General features: G+C 43.2%; 1 protein-coding gene across 3 annotated transcripts in view; it reads left to right on the top strand.

Moving 5' to 3' along the window:
* The window catches only part of CPM (carboxypeptidase M), a 40770-nt gene that overhangs the window by 17234 nt on the left and 4928 nt on the right, over nt 1-18608 (top strand). For 2 of the 3 annotated variants that reach the window (XM_030465353.1, XM_008504437.2), the window contains exons 3-8: nt 5620-5717; nt 13636-13808; nt 15274-15458; nt 15709-15879; nt 16719-16871; nt 17811-17959. In XM_030465353.1, the coding sequence (XP_030321213.1) occupies nt 5703-5717; nt 13636-13808; nt 15274-15458; nt 15709-15879; nt 16719-16871; nt 17811-17959 (846 nt within the window). In that variant the 5' untranslated portion in view covers nt 5620-5702. The remainder of the gene's footprint in view (nt 1-5619; nt 5718-13635; nt 13809-15273; nt 15459-15708; nt 15880-16718; nt 16872-17810; nt 17960-18608) is intronic. The other variant, XM_030464626.1, reaches the window with a different exon arrangement.

The raw sequence follows: 18608 nt of genomic DNA, 5'->3' as shown, positions 1-18608 counted from the left end.
AATTGGCAAGATGCAGACTGGGTGGGTGTTCTGTGAGATAGGTAGAAAACTGGCTTGCTGGCAGCCTGTCACAACTGGGGTCCCCCAGAGATCACTATTGAACTCTACACTGTTCAGTGTCTTTATAAATGACCTGGAGGATGGAAGTGAAAGCACCATCAACACTTGTGCTGAGTACATCAGACTGGGCAGTGAGGCAGAGAAGTCAGAAGGGCTGACCTGACCTGGAGAAGCTTGAAGAGGGGAATAGCAACAGCAGTGTGAAGTTTATCCAGGACAAATGCTCAGTCCTGCTCGTGGGATTGAATAACCAAAGACCGCCACTCAGAGTAGGATCTCTGTGGCTGTGGGGCACATGTTTTCTTGTGGAAAAGAACATGGAGATTCTGGTGGACAACAAGGTGAACATGAGTCAATCTGCAGCAGCAAAGGCAAATTGGATCCTGGACTGCATCTGCAGGGGCACTGCTAGCCCAGATAAAGATGTGATCATCCTACGTGGTACACCCAGGCTGCACATGGAGCACTGAGTCCAGTTCCTTCACCCACAGTTCAAGGAAGATGTGGACAGGCCTCCAAAATGATCAAAGGGCTGGAGAACCTGCCCTGTGAGGAAAGACTTCATCTTGATATAAAGATGAAAATTTTTTTTAAAGTGAGAACCATCATTTTCTGGAGCTTTTCCAGGGATGTGGTAGAGTCTCCGCCACTGGAAGTTTTCAAGATGTAATTGAACCAAGTGGTCAGTAATCTCATCTCAGCTCCCTTTCCTACGAAAGGTTGGACCAGATTATTTTTTTGAGGTCACTTCCAACCTGGGCTTCCCTGTGATTCCATGATTGTTTCTATGATTAAATTGTTGTTGGATCTTGCATTCTAATGAGTCAATCTTTCTTCTTCTCCTTTCTGTACTGTCCTTTTCTTGTCAGGGACTGCCTGTCATTCCACTTGCTTCCTGGCTGCACCTTTCTTTGCAATGACAACAGCTCTTTCTCATAAATGAGTCTGCAAAGAACAAAGGGAAGAAAAACAGAAATAAATTTTGGAACAAAAAACAAACCAGGGAGTGCAATCCAGATTGCCCCATCTACAAATTATTAGGTTTCTTTCCCACTAGATCTGGAGATCAATTTCAACTCTCCATTTTAATTCCCAGTTTTCATAGATCTGTTTAGAATACTGACACTATGCCAGGAACTGTAGCAATGCTAGGGAAATAAAAATAATAATAATTTTAAAAAGACTGCTAGAAGCTGTGTGATCTGGCTCTGGTCCAATACAAGTCTTACTTTTTCAGAGAGACACAGTTAGAAACACACATTTGGCCTGATGACTCGAAGTATTACTCACTAATTAGTTGAAGCATGTTCTGGTTTGGCAGTGAGAAATGGCTTTTTGATATACATTCAGTTGATTCAAAGCGTGGGAGGTAGCTTAGCTGCTCAGTTCATGTACAAAACCAGAGTTATCTTGGCTTTACTGATTAAAGGAAACTTTATCTGCATGCTGAATCTTTTTATATGAAGTAACTTACTGCAGTATGGAAAGAAATCTTACATCATCCCTCATAGGTACAGTACCCAGTACTGCAGGCTCAGCAGACCCAGGAATTTATTTTAATTGTTAATGGTAGGTTTGTTCCTTCTCACAAGCTGGAAATGCCAGGAAATAATTGATGTCTCAGTTCATGGGAGTGTTTATCATTTAGATGGCCCTCACACAAACAGTCTAAACACTAATGTTAGAAAGACCAATTTAAATCAGTACTTAATGCTTGTCTATACTTAGCTCTTCCTCGTGTTTCCCATGGGTGCAATTCTGCAGTGATAGCAGCAGGAATGAGCACTGCCAATGGCAAGGCATTGGAAATATTTTAGTATTTGAAATCAGAAAACAGTAGTATTTGTAGAAAGCCTTAAATGACAGAAGTAACTATACCACTTTATCTGCACCTGGACTCTCTTGCTTTAGTATGTGTAGTACTGATTTGGTGTTAGTGCTGCTGAATGGGGAGGTGGCTGAAGGATATGGCACTGTTCTACATCGGGTCACAAGATGCTCCAAAAAGTCTCACTGCAAGGGGTGTGGACGTTGTTATTTTTAGTACCTGGATTTGAAATGGCCCTGGTGCTCTGCTTCCATTCAAATAAAACCAGAGGCTAATTTTGATGTCTGGTTATTTCTGAGAGAAGATGCTTCAGATTCGAGGACTACAGCATTGTTTGACTGCAGTGACTGGTAGGGTGTTAGATATTAGATAATAATTATGTACAGAAAAGTAATAGAAATAAAGGAAATAGCTTAGTGCAGATATTAAACCAACCAATATATCTCACTTTCTAGGTCACTGCTTTGTGCTTATAAACAAAGTCATCAAGTATTTGAGGAAACTAATGCTCTTAATCCACACTTACTTCACTTGCTGTGAGGAAGTTTTTTACACGTAATTCACTGAACCCTTTGGCTTAGAGATATTTGGAAGCCCTTCCTCTGTGCTTGGCACTCGTGCTGATAACAGGCAGTCCTAGGGCTGAATGAATTTATGACCTTAGAGAAATCACTTGTCTCCTCTGTAGGGTACTGTGTGTTTCACAGTGTAGATGTATCCACCTCCATCTGGAGAGATCTAGGACACCCTCAGGTCTCCAGTATAGGTCCTTTGCTACCTGAATCTTATAATTTCACCACTGTCTTATAGATGTTGGATGTGATCTTTGGCAATGTGGCTTGGGCTGATAAATCCCTAGCTAGAGATTTATCCTGCTGCAGTCATCTGAAGTTTGGGCTGTGCAGAGAGTCTGGATTGACAGGAAGCTGAACATGAGCCAGCAGTGTGCCCAGGTGGCCAAGAAGGCCAATGGCATCCTGGCCTGTATCAGGAACAGTGTGGCCAGCAGGTCCAAGGAAGGGATTCTGCCCCTGCACTCAGCACTGGTGAGGCCACACCTCGAGTACTGTGTCCAGTTCTGGGCCCCTCAGTTCAGGAAGGAGATTGAGGTGCTGGAGTGGGTCCAAAGGAGGGCAACCAGGCTGGTGAAGGGACTTCAGCACAGATCCTATGAGGAGAGGCTGAGGGAGCTGGGGCTGTTCAGCCTGGAGAAGAGGAGGCTCAGGGGAGACCTCATCACTCTCTACAACTCCCTGAAAGGAAGGTTTAGCCAGGTGGGGGTTGGTCTCTTTTCCCAGGCAGCTATCAGCAAGACAAGAGGGCAGGGTCTCAAGTTGTGCCAGGGGAGGTTTAGGTTGGATATTAGAAAAAATTTCTTTACCGAGAAAGGGTGATCAGACATTGGAATGGGCTGCCCTGGGAAGTAGTGGATTCTCCATTCCTGGAGATATTTAAAAAGAGACTGGATGTGGCACTCAGTGCCATGGTCTGGTAACTGCAGTGGTACTGGATCAAGGGTTGGACTTGACGATCTCTGAGGTCCCTTCCAACCCAGCCAATTCTATGATTCTATGTGGCAACTCTCAAGTTGGACACACCAAAGAGGGATGTCTGAAGTTTCCTTCCAGTAGAGGGAAGGAGAGCTGCCCAGAATGTTAAAGGGAAATAAGGACAAAGAGTCATAGGAACAGTCTGAAAGGACCTCCTAGGGGCTTTATTGTAGGTTGCCCCTGAATGCAGTCATGGAGAGACTGACATATTGCAGACAAGGAAATTAGGTTGAGATTGTTGTCCACAGGTGATTATCAATAAAAGTAGCATGTTTTTTTCATGACTAGTTTTTGTGGGGTTTTGGGGTTGGGTTTTTTGGTTTTTTGGTTTTTTGTGGTGTTTGGTTTTGTTTTGTTGTGTTGTTTCTTGGGTTGGGTTTGTTTTTTCAGATTCAAAATTACACTACTGCAGCAAGACTTTTTCTCTGTTTTCATGGAATTGCAGGATGGTTGAAGTTGGAAGGGACCTTTGGAGATCTTGGAGGGGAGAAGGGCTGGGGTAGTGGAGATTGGTAGTTCCTTCTTTCCTTTTTGAAGAAGGACGTGGTTAGTATCTCTTGTTTCTCCTCTCTGTAACTTGTCTGGAGTTACAGAAGTCAAACTCTTTTCTGTTTGTTTAATGAAACAGTGGCTCTGCATGCAACAAAACCTAGTAACTCTAATTCTTTTAAAATAAAACTCATTCTGACAGAGTCAGAAACAGCATTTCACAGCTTTGTGCTTATCATATGAATAAAAAAGTCAACCACCAATGTCTTCTGGAGTGACTGTGTAAAACTAGGGGATCCTGAGACCACTCTGTTGAATCTGCCTGCTCCTAGGGCTGTCTTGTTGCTTCTTGATACTAAGCCTGAGACTCTGATTCAACCTGTTAAGTGAGCATTTAGCTTGGCAACTGCTGCCTGGAATTTTACTTATCTTGCAGTTGTTTCAGTGCACCTTGTAGTGTTCCCTCTGCCCTCTTTTTTTCATCCATTCCTGAAGGTACTGCAGTTCCTGCTGCATTTTTCTTTTCTTTTCTAGCTATGTGACTGCCTCACTGCAGCTGTACCATGAAGGTCATGGACTTCCATGGGGAATTCCTATGCTCCAGAGTTTTATTTACTGCAGATCTGACTATCCACAAAGACATAGGGAATAATGCTTTTCACAGCATATAGCAGCCCCTACGTTCTTCTTTCCTGGGCAGTGAGGGATGGACTCTTCTTGAGGAGCCATCTCACAGGTCCCAGCAAGCCCTGTCTGAGGGCTGGAGACAGGCAGCATGCAAGCAAGGTCTGGACATCAGGAGGCTGCAGGTTGTGACTCCTAATACCAGGAAACTGCTCCACTTTCATTGCTGCTCCTGACACTGGAGCTTTCCACCTCATGGAGCGGGCTAGTGGGAAGCATAGTTTTGCAGATGAGATCTGAAATGCCACAATATCACTTAAAAAAATTAAAAATGCCACTCCACTTCCCTTAAATGAGGGCCCACAAAATGTTTGTTTATTTTGTTACATACATTCCAGCTTCCTGTGCAGCTTTATTGATCCTGACTAATATTCTTTCTGTAGCTATTAATTCTTTCTCTGATGGTTTGGTGTGTTTTTTTTAATTTGTTGGAATACATCTCAGACCCAGCTATGCCCAGTATCTCCTGTTTTCTGACCAATAACTCCTGAATGTGTTCAGCTTTTCTGTGTGGTCTTTATTACAAAAAATGTTCTTCCTTTGGAATAATGAAAACTTCTCTGCGTGCTTCAGAAAACCATTACAACTTAATATTTGGGGGGGGAAGAGTGTTTTTTATTTTAAATACCCTTTAGTTGCTTGGTGACTTCCCTTGAAAAGATCTTGCTTGCTAAACTTGGTTTGAAAAATGTTTATTATGAAAAAAAGCCAAACTGTTTTCTAGTACTGGTTAAATGCTTTTGAAATAGCAAGGTTCACTATATGCTTTTGGTCATAAGGCAAAGCATATGTATTTCTGTAACTGATTTAACAAATACTCATAGAATTAATAAACACACAGTCTACTTTGATATGCTAAATATAGGACTGAGTGGGCAGCAATGATTTATGAGAATTTATACAGTGGTCTTAATGACCAGCTCTTTTTTTTTTTTTTTTTTTTTCTCTAAGGGTTGTATGATTTTACACTCGTTTTAAAAAATGTCTTTTCCCCTTCCCCTCCTAAAGGTAGAGACCTGTGGGTTCTTGTTCTGGGAAGGTATCCAACCCATCATAAGATTGGCATTCCAGAGTTCAAGTATGTTGCTAATATGCATGGGGATGAGGTACGTTTCAACTTTTGTCATGTCATTTATACCAAATGCACTTACCAGGGGTTTAGGGTGAACTTCTCTCAGCTGTGTGCTGTTTACTACTGAGGTATGCCATACCTCAAAGAGGACTTAATATACATGTATTTCTTGAGGAATTTCAAGAATAAAGGTGAGTTTTTTTGGTTTTGGTTTTTTTTTTTTTTTTGTGGAAGGGCTCTAGGAGACTTTACATCTCAGTGAAGCATCCTACACCTAAGACTCCTCTAAGACAAAGTAGAAAGCTTTGTCTCCTTCATGTGATTAAACCCAGAGGCTTTAACTTTCCTGGCAGTGAGTCAGATGCAGTAGTTTGTTGGTACATTATTATTGCCTAGGCATGAAGTATGACTGAGAGAACTCTTCAAAGGCACCCTAAGATTGAATAGTAATTGCTGTGAAGCACCAAATGATTTATTTTAGGAAGAAAATTTCTCTCAGCTAGGAATACCTAGATTCACCTGAGGTAACATAGTGAGTACAAAACAAAAGGCAACTTCAGCTTTAAGTTGCTCTGGAAAAAATGCCCACTTATTAACAGTAAAGGAGAAAATTGTCATTTTGAGCCTTCTTGGTGTAGTACATGTATCCAGAAACAGAAAGGCTAAAAGCTTCACTCTTCTCTAGAGTATTTTCTTGCTGCTTTCCTCATTCAGCTTTACCTGCTTATATTAGTCATGTTCAGGGTAAGTTTAAGCTACACAATATATTTCTATGTAGTCTTTAGTGCGAAGGGTAAATAATTCAATGAAATGATATATTTATTTTTATATATATATATATACATATGTATGTATGCCAGACTGCACATTTCCAAAACTAAGAAAAATGGATGTAATAGGAAGCAGAGCCCATCACAAGCCATTGTTATTCCTAATCCCATGTGTGAGCACTTGCACGCCTACGGGCACTTGCGCCACTACGTGCCAAGAATTTTCTCCCAAGTCAGACTGGTTTCACCTTGTTTGACAGTGGCTGGCAGCAGTCAAAGTGTTGCTGGGAGTCTGACTGCTTTGGAATTTAACTCTTGTGTGGAATTTCACTCTTGTGAGCTGATTCGTGGTTTCAGGGGGTTACACATCCTACTGAGTGCCCAAGGTGAGGTTGGCAACGCCTAAAACTTGGTGTGTGTCAGTGAGGGTGCCTGGGAACTGAGGCTCCACGTGGCAGTCTCTACACAGTCTGCTGAAGGGAATTGCAAGCCTGTGGCCACAGGTGACCCATCTTTGGTAGGGATGAGGTGGAGGGCAGGATATGGACTCATCTAGAACCGCCTGGCTTTCAAATCCAGAATTATTGGACTGTGTAAGGCCACTCCTCTTACTGAAACCTGCACAGTGGAGCACTCCTGACACTCTCACTGCCCAGCAGGATGTGCACAGGGAACTCTGACCATGGGGACACTCACTGCTTGCATATCCACAGGGGCAGCAGTTGCTGGAGGGCACCTAAATCACTGCCTAGGATCTGTATTTTAGTAGTGACTACGTGAGGAAAAGAGCGAAGACTTTTTTTTTTTTTTTTTTTTAAGCACCTTGCCTGACTTTGTCTCAGCAGGGTTGATCCTTGAGCTGCTTAGGGACCATATAATGCTAAGTGTCATGCTACATTCTAGCTTGTCCTTTAGACCAAGCATATATCTAGGGAAGATTCTGGAAATAGAGCTGTTACTCCTTTTCATGCCTTCATAATGATCAGTGCCTTACATTTTGGGTTTGGTTTTTTTTTGTGTGTATGAATATAACACACAGTTGGTGTTTGGTTTTCCTATCTGACTAGAAATGTATTTCAGATGTCAGGAAATTAATTCCTCATATAGAGAAGTTGAATATTTTTTCCCATATCTAAAATTCTTTTGCACAAGTCACTGGGGAGAGATTCAGCTACCCCTAATACACTAAGCAGATAAATTTTGCACTAACAGTATGACAAGCTTCAACTTGTGTCCCACAGTCTTTCATAACTTTAAATTGTGGGATTATAGCTTAGTTGGTCTGGTTAGGTCTTATGTCCTCCAATTGTGCTTTCCATAAGGGGGACAAAGTGAGAAAAGTTTTGCTGTCAAATGTTGTCTGGTGATGCTGCTCTTCTAACCTGTCATGATCCCACAAATGTCACTTCTTTTTTTGGCTCAGCTGTCTGGCTGCTCCTAAAGTCCAGAAGTTAGGGAGGAGCCTGAGCTCCATGTGTACAGGCTGTTCACACATGGAAGGAAACCCAGGTTATTTGGAGTGCTGCCCCACTGGGAGATTCTACAAAAATGATGAGAGTGCACAACACTAGGAAGAGAGTATTTTATTCAGAACTGGAAATATTTATTTTCCAAAGTATGTTATTTTTCTTTTAAAACTTTAAGACATGACCAGCTAAGGTTTAAATTATTTTTATTTTGTGATCACCATTGCCAAGCAGAGTCAACTTTTGCCCCAAATCCCCAGAGATGCAACAAAAGACTTCTCCCTTTTTTGTGTGTGTGCCTGTATGAAGTTTGACACCATTTTTAGAAGTATTTGCTGTTTAACTCAAGCTAGATAATTAGAGGTAGCTCAGTCACTTGCAGCAAAATGAGACTTTAACCAAAATGGCACTAACAGAGTGCACAAAATACACAAGTCTGTGAAACATTAACAAAATCTGCCCTGAGGAAGATGAGGGAGGGGTAGCCTGCTGTTCTGGGGCAGCTTTCATTCTGAATTAGGCAACAGCTTCTCTTGTCCCAATCCTGGAAGATCTTCTCTTCCTCAGTGTGTTCCTTCACACCTTCATCTCTGCTGAGTAGAACAAGTTCTTCACCATCAACCAAACCCCCAAACACTCCTAAGTCATAAACTGAGCAGAACTATCACTTTTTAACCAGTTGTATCAGTGATCTGAGTCCAGTCTACACAACTGTACCACAGAAACCAGTTAGAATTTAGGTCCTTAAACCATGTGTACCAGTGAAACCCTTTAGGGGCTGAGCATGGCTGAACAAAGTGTAGACCACTCTTATGTCTCTGCTTGTTCCCTTTCAGGTCTTTCTTACAGGGATTCCTTGACTTGCTGCAAGCTGAGCCATCACAAGATCAACTCTTTCCCAGGGTGGTAATGCTGGTACCAGCCCTCTTCTCCTACATCATCCATTTCTGATCAGTTCCTCTTCCTAGAATAACAGCATTTTGCCTCTTTCCTTATGCCAAGCTGAGCCTGCACCAACAGGCCTGAGCTGACCTAGATGGCAGGATATGTTACGTGGTGCTGGCTTGGCTTGTGACTTAAGTTAAAGCAACTAGACCCTATTTTCCATGTCATCATAGACACAGTCATATCCACAAAATGGTTTCTTGAGATATGGTGACTTACTCGGGCATAGGTTTATCAGTGATCAGTATAATTTGGGCTTAAAAAACCCAACAAGCTAACATGTCTTGTGTAGAATTTCTCACTGTAATTAAAAAAAAAATACTGAAAGCTGCATTTATACAATCAAAATGCCCCTATAAAAGGTTTTTGTTTTTTTTCCTCCTATCACCATGCTGGCAAAAAAAGAGTTGTGTCCATACAACCTACAGCACATATTCCTGTGTCCTGTGTACTGTGCAACACAGTATGGAAGTGCTGTGGCAGGGGAAGAAGGGAAAAAGGAAATTAATAATTTCTTGTTTAGTGAACTATTTTCTACCTCACATTCAGTATCAGCTGATGTGATATAGAGGAGATCAGAAGCACCAGAGATTTGAAAATCCAAAGCAGACAAATCTGTTTGCTGACAACAGACTTTAAGAAAAAAGCTGTGTGCCACTGAGATCTCTTTGAACAGAGGCAGGGCCTCTGCCTCACCCCATTTGCCTTGTTCCTTATCTTTACTCCCACTCTTCTGAGTGGGAAAAGAAAAAAAAAGTGAGCCATTTCACAGCCAGGTGAAGCCTGTGCTAAGAAGCCTGTGGAAATTATCCAGGTGGTAACATCTCATGCCAGTTACTAGCTGAAAAGCAGGCTTTATGTTGCTGTTTCCTTCCGTGGTAAATCAGGGAACTTCAGTTCCCTGTCACTCATGTGGTGGTTCCTCACATTTCCATAGTGATTGATGCTGTAGAAATAAAATAAATGCCCTGTGTGCCAAACTGTATTTGCACAAGCAGCTGCTTTAGCACTGGTGTATTTAGTAAAGAAGGAGAAGCAAAATGAGGCGTGTCACAACCCCACATAATATAATTATTGCTGCACAAATGTTGAAAAAATAACATCATCTGAGTGTGGCATTTTAAGTGGTAAGTGAGGATGGGTTGTGGGTCTCTCTGCTGTGCCTCCACTTCCACTGGTGGAGTGGGTCCTGGTGTGCTGTGCTGGGTCTGTAGAGCGGTCAGGGCTGGAGCAAGGAGTCTGGTTAAGACCATGTTGCTCTGAAACAGGTCCTACCTGATGGTTTGGATCTTTCTTTCAACATAGCTCAACTTAAAAACCAGGCCACGATTAACTAATTTTAATCATAAAAATGGGCAGGGTCTATCCACCCATAGTCCCCTGGTATTAGGTCTCTATCATGTGGTAACAAAAACGTTTTAAAAACAGGGGTGCTGCACTGAAGTGTTACAGTGCTGGTGCAATTGGGGCCAACAACCTTTTAACTGGCTGCTGCTGAGGCTTCTTGAGTAAGCCCTTCAGCAGGTGAGCAGGGTGCTGACCCAACCATGCCAGAAGCAGGAGTCAGCAAGTTTACAGGGTACATCTACAGGAAGAGCAGTCACACCCTTCCCTTGATCCATGGCCTGACACACGTGTGGTTCTTCATTCAGGGCTTCCCCTGAGGATCACTGAAAGCCTTTCCTGCTGACTCTCCCTTTGGGGCACACACAAGGGAACTGACAGAGAAGCTTAGTGCTTAACTCCCCAGAGGTGGGAGAAAGGGATTTCCTTTGCTTTTGTGTCACCCCTCATCTGACCTACAGCAAAGCAACACACCTGAGCATCACCCTTGGGATACTGCAATTAAAACCAAATATTCATCGTGTCTTCTCAAAGCCCCAGAGCACATAAAGCCTCTTCCCTGCTCTCTACATCCTTTTATTAAAACAGAGGCAGGTTAAGGTGCCTGTTCTTGACTTTACTGTCAGCAGCCTACCTCTGCTCTGTCTAGGTCTTTTATTTGGAGTCCTAAAGTGAAAGTAAATGTCTCATACTTTTTCTCCACAGGCACAGCTGACCTCTCTAGTAGGAGGGTAAAGGTTGGCAGGGGGGGTGATGCCTTCCAAGGGCTTGATCAAAACTTGACCTATACTTTCCCAGAAATTACAACTTTCCACTTCCCTCCTCTCAAACACCTCCAGATGTTCTTTCTCAAAAAATGCAGGGCTCTCTTGACCAAAAATTAAAACACCCCTCTGTCACCCTGCCGAAACAGAGTGCTAATAAGTACACTCTCCCCCACCAGGGAATGATCAAAGTACCAGAGATCAGCTGAATTGTTTGATGTCCTAAGTACTCAGGTACAACAAAAGCTATACAGTCTGTAAAACCCTGTAAAGTAGGGCTAGTTTTCAAAATACTGTATACATATGAAAGTCTGGATTTAACTCGTAAGTGCAAAGAATGCCATCTATGAAAAACTGCTCTACTTCCATTCTTTATAAACACTGTCCCTTTCCATCATCTTTTCTTCTGCTTTTTCTTAATCTTTTTTTCTCCTCCTTTACCTTTTCTGGCTTCTCTGCCCTTTCTTTTCTGGATGTCTTTTTTGTCAGGCACCGAAGAGAAGTCTGATGGGAGCAGAGGCATTTTCCCAGTTTCTCCAGAGAGCAGTCCAGTCTTGTTCTGTAGTTTAGCTATCTCTGTGGTAGGGCTGTTCTTGTTGCTTCTGAGTCTGCTGGTTTTCTCTCTCATGCCCAGGGCCATGATTTGGCTGACTTCTCTACCCTCCTTTCTCCACCCCAACACCCCCCCTGACTCCCTGTGCTTCCCAAGATGTCTATCACTCGGAGTTGGAACTGAGCTACCTGTACAAGACAGGTTTTGTTGCATCCCTTCTTAAATTTCACACAGGAAATTTATCAAGCCAGCTGAGCAGTCTGCTTTCATGTCCTCAGGAGCTCTTTGGAAAGCTACTGGCACTAAAGGAAATGAGGCACCTTTTCCCCATTTGCTGCAGTGTCTGAAAGAACCACTTAGTTACTGGCAGGCAGCATATGCATTTGTGTGCATACAGACAGCTTTGCCTAGCAGATTAGTGGATGGTGGCTCGCAGGAGACCACCAGGAGCTGACAGGCAAGGGTTAGAAAACTTAGGAATAAATCTGCTGGGGAGCAGGGTGGAAAGAGGTCCTGCTGTTTCCCTGTACAATCAGCGTGGCAGAACTGCTTGGGTACCAACTCTCGGGCCATGGCTGCCTTCCAGCATGACAAATGGGTACACAATTTAGTGGAGTCATGTTTGGCACTGCTTTGTTTGTTTGTTTGTTTCTCTTGCAATAAATGGCACTTGTCTGCTAATTGGTAAGGCGCAGTCTGTCCCCAGCCTGAGCAGCTGTTACACCCAGCTCCATTTGCCCCATCGGGTACCAACCCCCCTGGGCAGGGGTTGCTCCTTAAAAATGTACCAGTGTGAAATTTCAACAAGATATTACTGCAGCAAATAGCTGTGGAGAAATACTCCTTTTCCCTTGCCTGGTTTCACCTACTTTTTACCTGAGCCTGTACCAGTCTGAAGGAGATGTTTACCTGTGACACTGGTTCATCCAGTAGTGTTGCTCCATGTTCTTCACTTTAGAAAAAAATTAATTTTTTTGCAATATTTCCACTTTCATGTTGCAAGACTCTCTCTAAAAGATAGTGAGATGCTGTAGCTCTGAATTACAGCCTGCAGTGATTTACCAGGCTTTGTTCTTGGTGATAAAGTAGAGATAAATGATCTCCAGAGCCCATCTATTTGCAAGTCTTGATTTGTTCCCATCCCAGCCAGCGCTTAGGAACCCTGCAGCACCCCTGGGGCATGGGTCACAGTGATATATAAAGTGCTTCTGGTTTCTGGGGTAGAACAGGATTGTTCTGAACTCACTGGTGCTGGAATTTGCCACTATTTTTGCCTGAAATCTGATAGATTAGGCTAAAGGGGGGTGTCCTGCCAGCTTTCAAGAAATCTGTATATATTTACACAAACAAAAATACATATTTAGCTTTGTCTCTGGTACAGCCTGCATCCAAGTGTCGTTCCATCTCTTTCTTGAAGGATTGATGTATACCCCTTTGGATTCCCTGGTGCCTGTGTTCATAGCATTAAAATAAAGCAATGTAGCAGAGAATCTGACAGAAAAATCTATGGGGCCTCTCCTTGACCCTGTATTAAAGGTGACTTCTCATAAGAAGGGATGATCAAGAAAAAAACCTCCTCCTTTGTAGCAGCCTGCTACAGAGTGTAGGGTGTAGGGTGTCTCCCTTTCTTCTGCCCCATCACTGCCAAGGGGTGATGCACTGAGGTTTGGGTGCAGGGCCTGGGGTCCCTGGGGCAGCAGCACAGAGCTGACTCTGCAGTGCAGCTGAGATAACACTGGGGTTTCCAAACCCAGATGATCTTTATCAGGCAGGCTGTGCAGTTCTAGGTTTTGATAAGGCCGTGCCTTATCCAGGCAGGATTTAAGCACGCAGCTGACACAGTCAGTTTCCCATTCCAGAAAAAACTCTTTGTTGCTCTGGGTTTAAAACCCTTATGAAAGCTCTCCAGTGACTCCTTCCATCTATTACATTACCCTACATATATTTAGGGGAGAGCATAAAACAAACCAGAATGCTTTTGTCGGACTGTGTAATCCAGTCAGAAAAGCCTGTAAATGTAAGGTGAGGGGTCTTTTTTTTTTTTTTTTTAATTTTATTTTTAAATTTTATTTTTGTTTTCCCTGTCACAAGTCTCTGCTTCTTTACACAGACTGTTGGAAGAGAAATTCTGCTCCACTTGATAGACTACCTGGTGAGCAGCTACAGACGTGACCCGGTGGTTACCCGGTTACTCAATAACACCCGGATTCACATCATGCCAACCATGAACCCTGATGGGTTTGAAGCTACAAAAGTGCCTGATTGTTATTACTCACGAGGAAGGTAAGGGTGGCTCAGGAGGGTGGGAGTAAGGTAAAGGAAATGGGTGTGGGGTAATAATAGGAGATAGCCAAGGGACTGAATCATGCTTGGTGGAGCGGGTAGCCTGGAGGATGTGTTTGGGCTAATTTTGGTGCTGCTCTGAAGGCACTCTCTTACAGCACAGAGTTTTTGCAAGACTGAGTCAGACTGTTGTTTATATGTGGTACAGCTAGAGAAAATTGGTCAGAATAGTATAATGACCTCAGCTTTTAGGCAGGAGACCCAGATTGCAAATAGAAACACAACTACCTATTTAGGCCTTTAGGGTGCTACAAAAAAAATAAATAAAAAGGAAAACCTCACCCACAAGGGATCTATTTCAGCTGGAGAACTCTGTAACTCTTTAATGAGAAAGAGGTGTGTCAAGACTGTCCTGTGGACTCCTAAAAACATGTTTAAAGCTCATGTTGAATGCAAATATAGTAAGTGGGGGGAGCTCTGTCTCACACAGGAGCTAATAGCAGTGCTAGGAAAAAGCAAGCAGAAGGAAATGTAACCCAGCATTGCACCCTCTGCTGCTTTTGCATTCTTGAATGTGAGTAGGGCAGAGACGAAAAAATGGAGGAAAAGTTCAAGATGCTAGAAGGGGAAAAAAGAGAAGAAAGTGAAAGAATGGGAAGAAAGGCCACATGAGCAAAGTTGCAAAGAAAAAGCAAACTTAAGAGCTGGAAGTTCTCATGGATCACTGGCCATGGCAACTTTGGAAGCAAGTGGAAAGGTAGTTTAGGTAGTTCAGTTATTTAGGACTAAGGAGTAGGTCTTCCTGTTTTTTTTTTAAGTTAGGAAATAAATTTATTCCTCAGCAAATGGATAGGACTTTTATGGAAGGGGGGTATTTTTATCCCCTCATTGTCAAATGGTTTAACTGACTTAAGTTTAAAATTAATACATCTGACACTTAAATGCCCTCTCTGCTCTTTCACTGACCTGAGTGAAAAAGGAAGAAAGCATTTGCACAGGCTGGATCTTCAGGTACAAGGAGAGGAGAATACATCCTGTGCATGAATCAGGTTTTTTGCTCTATGTCCATAGTGGCAGCAACACAAGGGATGCAGCCACCTTGTAGTTGTCTTCATCTTCTGCACAAGTGGGAAAAGCACAAAGAGAAGGACAAGATTCTCCTTATCTGCCCTAGGCTTTTCTAATTCATGTATGTGTAAAGTGTCTGCACACTATATGCTTGTTAAATATTCCTCACTGTTTCTACCCGAAATGCAATGGAACTGGTTTTACTTCATCCCCTGAAAATCCCAGTGCTGCCAGAGAGCAAACTGAAGCCCATCTTCTACTTGAGAAGATCTGCAGTGCTCATCTTGCCTCTTTCCTGAAGACACTGGTGTGCTACAGAACTTGAGCACTGGGAAGCTGGTGAGGTGGCAGTGTCCATAGGCAAAACAGTAATGGGAGTGTCTTCTCTCTTTCTAAGGTACAATAAGAACGAAGAAGATCTGAACAGAAATTTTCCTGATGCCTTTGAAACGAACAATGCCAGCATTCAGCCAGAGACTCAAGCAGTAATGGACTGGATAAAAAATGAAACATTTGTCCTTTCAGCAAACTTGCATGGGGGTGCCCTGGTTGCCAGTTACACCTTTGATAATGGTAACTCAGGTGAGCTTGTAACAAACTCTTTTCTCCACAGCTTATTTAGGCTAGGAACACTAGCTGTACTAAAGCAAAATTTATAAGGATTTCTGCATTTTGTCCCAGCTTTTGAGCTGGGATGGGCAGACTTTGATGAGCCCCATTAGAAATTACAGCCTGGTATGACTGTCTGGGGGATATTTATCCTATATGTGAGCCAGTACTGTATGTTTTACCAGTAATGGGAGTTTCCATGATGGCTGTCTTTGTTCTGCAGTTACTGGCACTTTAAAAGGCTACAGCAGGTCTCCAGATGATGATGTCTTCATTCACCTGGCAAAAACCTATTCTTTGAACCATGCCAGCATGTCCAAAGGCACTGGGTGTGACAACAGACAAACCTTTCCAGAAGGCATCACCAATGGGTATTCCTGGTACCAGCTGGAAGGTAAGAATGTCAGTGGTATTTTATTTTTCAGCCGCTATAGATATGTTCTCACTCTCTCCTGCCATCTTTGACAGTGGAAGGGCTGCAGTTTTGCCCAAAGTAGGGTGTTGAGGAAGAGGAGCCAGCCAATACACATTTGCATGGATTCTCTGATCAGGATCTGGGTAGTTTGCAGGCTCTCCCAGCTGGCATTTGCAGAGGTGACTGAGGCAGACTCTGCTGTCTGGCTGCTGCTGTGCCCTTGGTCAAGGCTGAGCAGCTGTGTAGTTGGTGTGTATGTGCATGCACTGGTGTGGCACTAAGGTCTTCTCCTGTCAGGAAAAAAGGTTCTATTCACATATCATCTTCTTTTGTTAATGTTTGATTACTGAAAAAAATGTTTTTATTTCTGTTTATGTAAAGCCAAATAGAATATGGGTCCTGAGCACTGTGGCACTGTGTGTCACTTTCACAGTCTGAACTCAAAGCCTTAAAAGACTCTTAGGATGACTTTGGCTGTTGTAGACTTTTACACCAGCCTGTGAATTTGTCTGCCCCTACTTAGCTTGGAGGGCTTGACTGAATGTAAGTCACTGACCTACCCTTCCCCAGCCATAATGATTATCATTCCTGAAACACTACTGTACTTTAGAAAACACCACTCTTTGTCTAACTACAGTAATGAAGTTGGTTTTCCACAGGAAGCAGTAAATAAAATTGTGGTATTGAAGAATAACTTCTCTGATGTACTTTTCTTGCAGGTGTGATGCCAAGTACCAGTACTTTAAATCTCCTGTTTTCCTTTGGGCTTGAACTTGGCTCCTCTTTGCAGCTGAACACTGTTTTCTTTCCCTTTTAAGGTGGCATGCAAGATTACAACTATGTCTGGGGACAGTGTTTTGAAATTACATTGGAGCTGTCATGCTGTAAATACCCTCCAGAAGACCAGCTGGAAAACTTCTGGAGAGACAACAAAGTTGCTCTGATCGAATATATAAAACAAGTCCATCTAGGTGGGTGTGCAGAGGGGGGAGGGAGCTAAAGCTGAGGCCAGGCAAGGCTGGAGGGCAGGGTAGGAACTCTTCAGCAGCCTGGCTCAGTGTCAGAGCTCACAGGTGGGGAGTTCTGGTGTAAATATGGGAGTTGTGGCTTCTGGAGGACAAGAGCTGCAAGGCCAGGGATGGGTAAGGGAGGAAAGCTTAGAGCTGTGTCAGGTGTGGGGGGATGGACACGAAGGCAGTGGCTTTAAAGAGGCTTGAAATGTGCTGTGATGGGAACAAGGGACAGGCCCTGGGGCTGTCTTACCATGAACCACCTCAAGGAGTCCACTTCCCTGAGCAGCTATTTATTTTGGAATTCTCTGAACATGTGTGTTTATGTGCACAAAGTTTCTATTGCTTACCTTGCTCTTTTTTTTTTTTTTCCCAGAGTGATGTCTGGCTGCTGTCTTATCTTTCCTTAGTGCCAGTGCTGCCTTGAAATTGGTCTGTGAGAACTTAGGGAAACTGCTTTATAAGCAGACATTGTTGGTATTCTGCCATGGGGAAGTACTTGATGAGAGGCTGATTTATTTTAAATAAAAAAGATAATTTAGAAAAACAAGCAAACAAAAAAATAGCCCAACCTAAAACCAGCACTGAAGATGGAAGCCCTTCAGTACAAGGCACATACAATAAGTATCTATGATGCTTTCAGCAAATGAGAGGTAGAAGCAGGGATTGGAATGGTGCTTTCTAACTTAATGTGACTTAAACTATTAACAATAACAACAAAAAAGGATTTTCTATTTTAATTCCCTTCAGAAGGACAGGAGTGACTGGATGATGTTATTAGATGAGCTTGAAATCACTGAAATAGCCTTTGAGTGCACCCAGCAGCAAGCAGCCTGAATCTCTGGGAAGAGGAAGCTCACCACAGTGCTGTGATCTTTCTGTCCTCTCCCTTTTTCATAGGTGTCAAAGGCCAAGTTACTGATAAGAACGGGAATCCTATTCCCAATGCCATCGTCGAAGCCCAAGGAAGGCCTCACATCTGCCCCTACCGAACCAATAAACAAGGGGAGTATTATCTCCTCCTTTTGCCTGGGACTTATGTGATCAATGTAAGTGCCTTCCAAAATTCCTCTTTCTTACTGCACGGGGTCCCTGAGCACAGTGAGACTGGATCCTGACAGACCAATGAGCTGAACTTGAGCAGGTCCTCTCTGTGAGGACTCTTTAAGAGCTTTAAAAGAAAATAGTATTTTAACACAGGAGTCAGCAGAAGTGGGGTTTTTTGCTGCAGTAAGATCTGCAGCCCTCAGAATGTCTGGTGCTAAGCACTCATCTGGTCTGGGGGGTGGAGCCAGCGGGGACGAGTGTCTGGACCACAGTGACTCCAGCTTGAGGTGTTGGAAACAAACAGCAGAGCTCTTGAAGGGTGAGGAGGTGGAGGCTGCAGCCCCAGGCAGCTTCGGGCTGACACCTCCACCAGGGACAGTTGTTTCCTTGGATCAAAGTGGCTCCTCTGGGCAGGCTGTCAGGTGTTAGAGAACATCCACCAGCCTACACTCTGCCAACTACTAGCCAAGGGCTTATGCTCAAGCATAACTGCAGGACTCCCTCTCTGATACAGCATGTCAGGCACCCCCACGATAAATTTCTGTCATCTCAGTTACTTCGGGGTGGTCTTATGGCTGTAATGTCAAAAACTTCTCTTTTTTCATTCTGTGTTCTCAAACTTTAATGTTTAGGACACTTTTTCCTATACAT

This window comes from Calypte anna, chromosome 1 (assembly GCF_003957555.1).
Source record: "Calypte anna isolate BGI_N300 chromosome 1, bCalAnn1_v1.p, whole genome shotgun sequence".
In the NCBI taxonomy this organism is placed as follows: Eukaryota; Metazoa; Chordata; class Aves; order Apodiformes; family Trochilidae; genus Calypte; species Calypte anna.
The sequence above is the reverse complement of the archived record's forward strand: the minus strand, read 5'-3'. Positions and strand labels throughout refer to the sequence as shown.